Source organism: Python bivittatus, unplaced genomic scaffold, assembly GCF_059951505.1.
Source record: "Python bivittatus isolate LINGU-HERP-01145 unplaced genomic scaffold, Pbiv_v1 ctg000070_np1212, whole genome shotgun sequence".
NCBI lineage: Eukaryota > Metazoa > Chordata > Lepidosauria > Squamata > Pythonidae > Python > Python bivittatus.
The window spans coordinates 13,286,682-13,297,953 of record NW_028277034.1 but is presented as its reverse complement, the minus strand read 5'-3'; the positions used below and the strand labels follow the sequence as shown (position 1 = coordinate 13,297,953).

The window sequence follows — 11,272 nt, the reverse complement described above, 5'->3', positions numbered from 1 at the left end:
TTTAAACCCCTTCCTTTTATTCCTGCTCTGTTAGTTTTTGCTGCTGAATCTTTTCAGCATCACAAACTCAGGAAGAATGGAGAAGTCTAATGGGGACTTGTTAATGGCACATGCCAAACTGGCTTCTGGATCCAATTAGTCCAAACTCCTCCCTGCACCACACCTCGGCACCTATGTAGAGAAAGCAATTGCCAGACAACTAATGTATATATTTGAATATTATTTAGCACTGAACAGCTACAACCCCCAGTTCCACAAAATGATTACAACAACTCTAGAATAACATTATAATTCATATACAATTGGCTAAATTCTACAACAACAAAAAAAATTATTATGGCTACTAGCCAATCAACAAATACAATAAAATCCACAACAAGATCAGATTTTGAATAAATAAAACGAGCTTGACATGATCAATATAATTACAATGACGAAAACTGGGCTATTAACTTGATAGCAATATATATAAAAAAAACCCTTTGCAATATTTGGTTTCACAGCTGCAAAGCAGTAGATAATTTAAAATAAACAGTCTCTTCTTGGGACCTTAGAACTAATAGTTCTATAAGTTCCTTCCTTATATCCTCACAGAAGGTACAGTAAAAATTGGACATGTCTCTTGGTTTCCAAGGAACCAAAGTCACAGAGACAAATAGCATTGGGTGATAAATGCTTTGAGAATCACTTCTCTCAGATGGATGAAGAAAGTACATTGAAATGAGCCTTTGTAAAAGAAATCCTAAATTTAGAGTAGGTAAGTGTAGTCAGGTAGCTTGCTCCTTTGTGGTTCAAAATGTACGGACAGCAAATCCTTTGAATCCGAAATAATAAATTCTGATGGTCAGTTTCATAAAGGCATTGGAGGAGGATCTCTTTTGCTACTCTCCTTGTAAACTAAGTTGTTCAGATGGGTAAAGTCCTATTGCCATTTTTTTTTAAAATTACAGTTGTCAACTAGGAATTAGGGGGAAAAAAATTTCACAACAACACTGAGAAATAGGAGGGCCTGTGTAAGAAAGGTCAGTTTAACCCATCAGGGGAAGAAAAAAGTGCCCAGACTTTTCATACTGTTGGGAAAGAGTCAGTTTCTAAGCACAAAACGGCATGGTACACAACAGGGACATACCACAATAGCTGTAATGAATGTTTTCCTTGCTATGAAACTTACTAACTATAATGATGACTAAACTAGCTCATGCTGACTAAATCTGTAGTTATTGTACTAATTAACAGGGTCAAAAGCTTCTTGCATATTGTCTGAGGACCTCAACATATGCTACATTGCTTTCCGTGCTTGCAAGAAATCTGTAATACCAAATTAGGCCATAGAAAAGAGGAAAGGCTATACCAAATATCTATCTACATCTAGTCACAGGGTAAGAACCTGTTTAAAATAAATGGTACATTTCCAAGATTTCTATCCGACAAAACAAAAATATTATTCATATATTCACCTTTCCTGCAGAACAGAACCTCATGCTTGACACAAATTAGGCCACTGATTCAAATATTTCAGAGCTGTTTACCACTGATTCCTTTATACAGAAACTACTCTGGCTCTACCTAAATATGCCAGAATTTGAACAAGTCTGTTTGCATGCAGAAGAAATAATATTTAATCAACTGAGGTCTTGATCAACCGTTTCCCCCAATAAGCTTATTTCAGATGTCTTTTTAGCTAAAGTTGCTAAATTCATTTCCATATGACTTAAAAAAAAAAAAGTTGCTTTGGATCAGTATTATGGAAGACTCACAGCTGATATATTTTCAATTATCTGGGAAACACATTTTTCATTCTTATTTATATTACTTAACAGAAAAGAAAGAAACATAAGGAAAAAAAATATTAAATACTATGGAATGTTGATTCAACTTAAATCAGGAAAAATATATCAGATGACCAGCAATCTGAATTTCTATGACCATCTCTTATTACAAGCTACAAAAGATATACAGCCTCAGCATAAAGTCATTCTAGTAATAAAATTAATTTATATAAAATGGAAATGGATATAACCTGGAAATTCACTCTTTCAAATGTTAGGATTTTTATTTTTTTTTAGTTTCAGAGGGGAAAGCTCAGCACTATTTCTGTTGAAGTAGGATCCTATTCTACAACTACTAAAATTAACCAGTATTATGGCTTGAAGACCTACTACCTATCAATGTTTTGATACAACATTTCCATGTTCCTCATAGACTAGGAAGATTTAATTGGAATATTCTCTGTATTCACAATTGTATTGATTCAAATAATAAACAAACAATATTGCATCAAATTACCTGCATTCTCAGATTCTGTCAAATCTAATCTTCACTGTGCTCATCAAAATTTATTTATTAGATAGTTACTGCATTTTAAGTCATATGGCTCTGAGAGCTCAAGACACCATGCATGAAAGTCAATTTTGTCCTTCTTAGGATCATACAGAACCACAAAGCTTCCGATAATTACACAGAGAACTAATTACCAACAGTGCAATTTAAACTAGCTTAATGATTGTCGTGAAACAAAAGGTAAAAATAAAATTTCCTTCAAGTTAAGCTCAGCTTTCAATGATTATATTGGTATTTCCATGTGCTCTTGGGAATATGGAAATAGTTCATCATTGCCTTCTTCTCAGAAGTTTCTTCAATTTCCAATCTAGCCCATAGCCTATATATGATAGACTCCCATTTGAGTAATAACAGGTCTGAGTTTTTCAGAGTAGTCAAGGTCAGCTAGCTGCTGCCACCTGCTGTGAACACACCTGCAAAATTCACCAGTACTAAGAAATCCAAAAACACACAAGCAGATTTTTAGTGAGGATAACATGGGCATTTCTTGAATGGAATAATGCATCTAGAAACATAAGATAGTTTCTGGTATGATAATGAACATCTTCAGATCCCACATCTCAATATCTTAATCCTGAATGTGATTTCTCAAACAATTGGTGTACTTTCCTCCATATCTTCCCAGTCTTGAAGTGCTGTGTTCTGTTACACTGGGATAGGATACAGCAGCCTTTAATGAAATGTCCATATCATTATGGCATTATAGAGATGATTATGATATACTGTATAACCATAGCTGTGGCAATGGCATTTTAAGGAGAGATACATGGATCATAGTAGTAATGTCTGCCTTACTAGATAATACTGAATACTGCCATGTTACACATCCAGTTCCTTATTTCTGGTGTCATTCACAGAAAAGAGCAGAGGCCTACACGAGGGTGAAGTGACTTAGATCTTGCAAATATTTATGTTTCCACAGATTATAACATAAACTATAGCAGAAGCAGTTTTTCCAGGTCAAATCTTCTAGGAAGACCAACATCGGTCTCCTTGGACTGCCTATTTCGGGCCAAGCATGGATGCCAGAGTGAAAGTGATTTCAAAACCTACTGTACAGTTTACCAGCCCCAACGGACAGTTTCACCTGTTCTGGTGAAGGTCTGAAGCAGGAACTGCTATGGACTTGGCTAGGCCCCACAAGCAGCAGCTAAGGAGGTTTCTTTCTTTTCTCGGCAAGCAAAGAGCTGTCCTGCGAACTGCCACCTGCTGTCTGAAGTGGCACAATCCACCCACACATTACTGCTGAGTAGTACCTCGCAAGGCAGAACTAGCCCCTCGCCCTAACTGCATGGGGAAGAAGACACTTCGCTATCAGCTCCTTTACCGTTCTTTTTCACCGGTAAACTTTTCCTGCTATTCTGACACCCAGCGGCCCTGAAGGCTGGCCTCGCGGTCTCCTTTGAACGGCGCTTTCGCCTCCCGTCACCGCTTCTGGTTCTCAGCCCCACCGGCAATATGGAGATAGGAAGCCCGGCACCCTGACGCACCCAGCCCCTGCAGCGCCTCTCTCTGACATCTGGGTCTTCGAGTCCCTGGTCACCCGCAGGCACTCAGCGGCTGCGGGAACAGCTCAGGGCGTTGCCACCGCTTGCAAATTCCGCGCTGGATTCCCCACCGCCGTTACTTTGCCTGACGGGGGGGCGTGAGCGGCTCCGGAAGACCAGCGACGGGAGCAGTCGAGCCTCTGTTCCTTCGCCTTCTTCCAAGCCTTCCCCGCCCCCTTCCAGAGCGATTTGTCGAAGACGCCCGCTTGCTGCCGCCGCCGTCGCTGCTGCGTGGCTGCTGATCAACTGATCATGAAGGAACCGGGAGAGGAAGGAGAACCCAGGAGCAAATCGCTGCTTCTTCCCGTCCGCTCCTGCTCGGGAGTGTGGAGCTCTGGACTGGGGGATCAGGTGAGGCGGCTCGGGACGCAGATTCTCCAAGGAAATCGCTGCGCGAGGAGAAAAGGGGCCTGGGACAGGGCGACCCTCCCACCCTTACCTTCCTCTCCCGGCCTGATTTTAATTAGATTTCCCTGTGCACATGTTCGCCTATGGCCGGTTTTCAAAAGGCAGGATCCCCACAGTGACTTATAATAGGGTCTTCCAGAGTCACCCAGCCCTCTTTGAAACGATGTTAAAGCTACAGCGTTGTTGGTTTATCGCCCCAACGAGGGCTGGATGACTCGAGAAGACGACCCAGTGCACTAAACGAGGCTGGCAGTAAGCAGATCAAGGAAGGGAAAGGGGCGGGTGGGCGGTCGAGACGGGGAGGGGGGGAGAGTAGGGATCGCACGTGACGATGCTTACGCGAGCATGCTTTACCTGCCCACTTTTTAATATCTTTGGTTCTGCTGGGGGCGGGGAAGGGATGTGAGCCCCCTCATCTCTCGGATTGTTTGTTTCTGAAGGATGGTAATGTGATGGCGATAGACGTAGTGTGAATTTGATGTGGTTACCTTGGATGCTCTCCCCCTTTCGCACACCTGAAGCGGCAGCTGTCTATAAGAGTAGACCTGCCAAGCCATAAATGAAGAGCGTAAGTGTCAGAGCAAGATGGACTGATGTGTGCGTGTTGGTGAAAATTACATGTCTTGCCAAATTTAGCTTCTCAGAGCATTTTCCTCTTGCCAAAGAGGTTGTCGATGCGCTGGGGGAGAAAGCAGGATGATCTTCCAGGAGAAGGAGAGGGATAAAGCTGAATGGGTGCATGGGAATGAGAGAGTTTGAAGACCTTTTTCAAATTGGAGGCTACGAGGTCCCAGGTAAGGCTGAACCATGAAATCTACTTCCATAGTGGGAAGAAGCTTGGACTCCTTGGTTCAAGTGCCCCTGCTCACTTTTGGGAGAGGAAGGGGCAGGCATCACTGATCTGACATAGGAAAACCTTGCCAGTTGCTCCTTGTTTACTCCTGCCACCCCCAAATTCTGTTGCTCTGCTCTGGTCACCTTGCATTCAGCTTGCCTCTCTCCCATCCCCAATTCCTCTCTGTAACTTCTGGTCACCAGCAGCAGTCAGGATTGCTGTACTCCCCAGCAATCAGTTGGCTGGTGTCCTCAGCCAATCCTGTTCCCTCTGATGGTTTGTGTGAATGGTAGGGGAACTGATCCATAGGTTTTTGGATCTTCCTTGGATGATGGGGCAGGCTGAAGCTCGGTGATGGTTCCAGAGATTAGCACAAGGTAATTCCTGTTTTTGCCTTGGATCCCTAGGTTACAAACTGCCCCCCATCAAGTGGAGATTGAGCTGATAGTGGAATTGAAGTTTCAGTTCACGATTTGAGGGTGAATCGGTGTGAGGAAAGGGGGAAAAGAAAGCACTGCAATTACAAAAGGAGAGGGGAATATCCATTACCTTGGTTATTCTTCACTCCCCGTTCTTGGCCATGAAGAGAAAACAGAAAAGATTTCTGCAAATGACACTGCTGTTCCTGGTGACTCTAATATTCCTGCCAAATATTGGACTCTGGTCTCTGTACAGGGAAAAACATTTTATGAAATCCACAGTGCTGGGAGAGCAGCAGGTAAGTGGAACAAATGTGATCAAAAGTGGCCGGGAGCAAAGCAAATTGTTTATGTGTTAAGTGGGGAGTGAAAGCATCTGTTTAGCTGCTATAAAAAGCTGAGATGGCTCTTAGCAATGATGCATCTTTAAACTTGAGTCTTTTGTTGTGGGAATACTGAATCCACTCTAAGGAGCCTGTGAGTCAGAGGATTTGAAACTGGCTTCACTGCTGATTAAAATGAACTAGAAGAACGATGGGATGAGGTGGAAAAAGAGATTGTATAGCTTCTGCATCAATATAATCTCTGAATCATGGGCATGACACCTATTATGTTTCTCATAAGTCATAACATATTAACTAGGGTAGAACTCAAAGTTTGGAAAGTGCATAAGTATAGTTAGCTGTATTTTTACCTCCAGAAATCTGTTGAAGCATGTAGAATGCAATTTAACCATGCTAATATGATATAAATATCATTGCATAATGTAATTAAATGCACATTGATCAATATGACATGTATAATGATCCTTACTAGTTTCTAGAGCATTTTCATTGAATAAAACATATTAGGATTCCTGTCTTTCTTCTTGAATTGTTCCAAAGAGGTAAGTGAACTTGAAAGTTGGCTGTCCAGTTCATTGTAAAGTTCACAGTTCAATGGGGATTTGATATTAAATGTATTGTAGCCTGATCTTTCTATTCAGAATATTCCTCTATGTTTTTTTCTTCTAGAACTGGATTTTGTCTCTTCAGTATTCAATTGCTTCATTAACATTTCCAATTATCAGTTTTTTTGTCACACAATATTGTTGCTGTGATTTTACACAGAAAAGTATGTGTGCATGCATGCATTCAGAAACAACACACACACATTGTTCATGGGCCATTCTATATGCTTGATGTTATAACGTGCTCTTAAGTGCCTCTAGCTTGCGATTCTCTTGATATTAATTTTTGCCATAATTTTCAGCTTGTATGACATGTAAACCAAAATGAGACTTGCATTAAAGTAAGTGCCTTTTAGAGAGTTTTTATGCAAAAGTTTAAAGAATTGCTTCTGATAGAGTAGAAAAAGGTGTAATTGTTTTGCAAATACCAGAGCAATCTTAACTGCAAAATGTTCCCTTTAGATTTTAAACAAGTTTAAGCACAGAGATGGTAAAATATAGAAATATTTTATATTGTAACTTAATTATCTCTTATATCAAAACAAGTCACTACCATCATATATCAATTGTGTATTAATATCTTTAATTTCAAGGGCTATCACTCAAGTGTAGTATTATTCTTCCACATTTTACATGATCGTAGATTAGTTTGGTCAATAGGAGATACACTTATGCATATCAAATTGGTGATTGATAGCCTGCTGCTGACATTAACTGCATATATTTTTTTAATATGTTCAGTTTTAAAGTGTTTTGAAACATGGTACCACTTTAAAAAGCTTTACTTTATAAGCCATCAGTCTTTTTATAAGGTTATTCTTATAATCTTGAATGTCATATTCTTAAGATTACATTCAAGATTTAAAAGTCTTTCACAGCAAACATCTTTATAGGAGGTTTACTTGGAAATAACTCTTACTTAATAGTGCTTATTTCCTAGTAAACATGATAAAGTGTTTGTGTGTGTGTGTATGAATAGAGCGGTCTACTTCATTACAGAAGAGTATCAACTTTTAAGCTGATTTTTAAGTGGTTGGGAACCTTTCCATTTGCTGTCCTTCAGGTGTGCTGTCTTACAACTCCCATCCTCCTTAGCCTGCATTACTCATTAGAAAAAGCTGGGCAAGAGTTGGGAATATTGGTTTAAGAAAATCTAGGAGTGTGAACTATAATTCTGAGTGGCTTCTAAATACCATATATTTTTAATTTCTAATCAATGGTCAGCCCAGTCCTATGCAGGAAGCTTTGCTGCACTTTGCTGTACTAAGTAAGCATGCGTAGAATTGCATTGAACAGTATAACAGAGCATAAGAAATATTTATACCAGAACTCTAAACAAGTCTGTCAGAAGGGATGCCCTATCACAACCCTAAGAATACGCCCCATCAAAGTATTCATTACTCTGCTTCCTAAGAAACAAATAATTGTCTGAACAATAAAAGTGACCCTTAAAAAAAAAAATTGTGGGCCATGAAAAATGTTCTGAAGTTTCCAGAGATAACTTGCGGCAATATACAGAGAGAAATTAGAGCTAATGAGATTTTTAGAACATAACTGCCTAAATAACTTCATGGCTTATTGGTTTGAAGAAACAACATGACTTTTGCAGTAGTAAAACAAGACAGTGGGCTAAGCTTAACATGATATGAAGAGAGCTGTGTTTCAGTTTTCTAATACTGTGCAGGTAAATAGATATTTATTGTAGCAAGTGGGAATCAAATAAAATAAGATGTTGCAATGTACATTTTTATCTGCAAGATATACATTTTCCATGACAAATTACTAGTTTCATGTGTTCTACTTTATAACAGTGCAAGTAATGGGATTTGGATTCTAAGATCCTAGGTATTTACATAGCATCATTTATTTATATTTTAATCTCAGGAAAATATGTATCAGGATATGGTACCAACATTACCATACCACTATCATTTTAGTTGAATGAGATGATGTCTGGTTTAAACATTAAAATTCACTTAAACAGGTCTTATTTGAATCTCAGTTCTGTAAAAAGTTTGTTCTTTTTCTCCTAAGACTATATTGTAGAATACAACTTTGAGATTTTTAGCTAAGAGCATACTGTAAAGTACTGAGGTCAAGCACGCTGCAGTTTCATTTGAAAGATGTAATCCTACACCATTTACCTGGAAGTAAGTCTGATTGAAATCAGTATGTAGGTGCTTTGAGAATATGCATACAGGATTGCAGTGTAAACCAGTATATGAAGGGACTGATAATTTGTTAGTCAGCTGTTGGCTAAATTATATATGGCTTCCCTTAATTATCAGAATTGGAGTCAGATAGATTTATTGGGCATATCAATCTATGACATGATTGTTCTAGAGATCAAACCTTATACTACTGTATTATAATCAACATTAATATCTATACATTCTAACTTCTCTGGCTTTCTGACACATTGACTAAATATTTAAGAATCTTTTTCATTTCTGAATGCCTTCCAGCTTTATTATAGAACAAAATGTACACATGAATGCTGCAGTCCTCTACTTGGTTACTTAAAAGTATGATGTATTGAACACTGGATCGTCTAAACAGGCATATATATGCAATAAATGAGATTTAAGCTGAAGTGTGAACAGTGAACTTCTGCAGTGCTCTCTTTTGACTGGACCTATGATTGTGGACTATCAATATTTTTATTATTTAGACTGCCTTATATATTGGAATTTTTTGCTAGATATAATGTATGTGAGAAATGATAGCAGACTGTATAAGCCATTGACTGGGTGGTGGTGGTGGAAAACAGGTAAAGTCAAAATCACTGAGAGATCAATTCTTAAAATAATCAGAAACAACAAAGTAGCCAGGGAAAGACATTTCAGACAACGAAGCTGTAGAAGGGTTATTCAAGGATGATAATGGGACTGGCTGGTAGTTGAACGAATTCTTTTGATTTTATTTTCTTCACTATGAAAATGTGAAGTCATGCCTCAAAAATGCTTGGGAGACATTTGAAGAATTAACCCTGTGCAATAACAAGATGTAGTTTTATAGATCTAAGTGATACATTACAAATAAACGTGATCATGCCCAAGTGGTATGCACCCAGGACTTGTGAAATTAATGATTACAAAACACATGTAATTCTGAAATTGTGAAACAATTTCAGAATTACATTTGTTTTGTAATCATCATAATCATCATCTGTATCTTATCCTTAAAGTCAGCCTCTACTAGAAGATTGGAAAGTAGCTACTATAACTTCTTTCTGCCTTGCTCTGGGTCTTCCTGACTCAACAGTCAGGGAGAGCCAGGAAATCACTAACGTAATATCCGTCTTGAATGATTTAGTGAAAAGCTGGAAAATAAACCTTGCTAGAGCAGTATCAGAATGGCTTCTGCAAAGGGAAGCCTGGCCACACCAGCATTTGGAATTCTTGGGAATGTCAACAAACATGAAGATGGCGTGAAGTGGAAGTGATTTACAAGTAGTAAATACACAGGTCTTGCAGCAGAAGAAAGAAAGCACTGGTATACACATAACATTTATGCTGGACTAATAGCTGGGGAAATGATATAGTATGATGGGAGACAGATAGGTTTGCATGTGACCTCAAAATATTTGGAACATTCAGCCAAAACGTTTTCAGTCTATGACTATAAATAAAACAAAATAAGACTGCAAAATATTTCAGGACTGGAACTGAGGATAATGTTGTTCATATTTAGATGTGAATTAAATTCATTTCTGCTAACTTAATATGGAACCTAGAAGATAACTATACTGTTGTGAAATTCGTAATATTGCAATGTAGTTCTCAAACAAAGAAAAACACACATGAAAATGTATATATTGGAGCAGAATAAGCACTGAAATGTGCTTGCAGTAATTGGTATATCAGAATAAAAACATAAACCAATATACAAGGGCAAACTGTGGCAAAAGTTGATACGAAACATATTTAGGAAAATGTGCATGGAAATGAAAACAAAGATCAACCCGGCTTCATTTTTAAAGCAATGTTTCATACTGATACAGAATCAGGAAGGGACAAGCAGATTATGTGAAATCTAAACAATAGGCAATAAGTGAGATATAAACCTAGAGTTTTCTATATCAGGGTTTTCCTGGCTGAAAAGCAATACATTTAAAACAGAAGTTTAAATAAAATTTGAAGTGTTGCAGTATGTGCCACAAAAAAATAGCAGCTGGTGCAGAATGTAGTGGGACAGGTAGGGATGAAACTGCTGTGTTATTGTCCCAGGTTCCCACTGCACTTGCTACCTGTTGGCTTCTGGGTGCTGGTCATCACCTTTAAAGCCCTTCATCATGTAGGGCCTGCTGTCCGGGTCTGGTCTCCTTGCTGGTCTCCAGGTGTTTCTGTCCATCCAGTCCCGTTCATCAAACAGTGTCGCCTTGTGGAACCCAGGATATCCTCCCAGACATTCATGTGGATCCTACCCGTATGACATTCGGGAAATGACTAAAGCCTGGTTATTCCCCCAGCTCTTGGAATAGAGTGGTCATGGAACCTCTTTTAGCTTGATTTAGTTTAGTCTGTTTTAAAATTGGGTGTTGGTTCTTCTGTTTGGCTGGACTCTCTTTTTATGTACGTATTGTTGTTTCTTTTATTTGTCAGCTGCCCAGAATCATTGAGCAGTTGGGCAGCCTCAGAACTGGATTAAATAAATAAAATAAACAAACATAAAATTTGTTCTTATGAGGCTGACTTGGGAATTACTAATTAGCAAAGAAAGTTGAATGTTGCAATGGATAACTTAGTGAAAATATCAACCAATATACTTTTGG

At 38.7% G+C, this 11,272-nt stretch overlaps 1 protein-coding gene across 10 annotated transcripts in view; it reads left to right on the top strand.

Annotated features, from left to right (window-relative positions):
* The first annotated feature begins 211 nt into the window (after window positions 1-211).
* GALNTL6 (polypeptide N-acetylgalactosaminyltransferase like 6) overlaps window positions 212-11,272 on the top strand; it is a 597,057-nt gene continuing 585,996 nt past the window's right edge. For 2 of the 10 annotated variants that reach the window (XR_015794440.1, XM_088132256.1), the window contains exons 1-2: window positions 216-4,238; window positions 5,538-5,848. Coding sequence is in view for 7 of the 10 variants with exons in the window: in XM_088132256.1 (XP_087988382.1) it covers window positions 5,711-5,848 (138 nt within the window). In the remaining 3 variants the exon portion in view is untranslated. Of the gene's footprint in view, window positions 4,239-4,931; window positions 5,090-5,140; window positions 5,508-5,537; window positions 5,849-11,272 lie in introns of those variants that run through there. The other 8 variants (XR_015794428.1, XM_088132223.1, XM_088132229.1 and 5 more) reach the window with 7 other exon arrangements.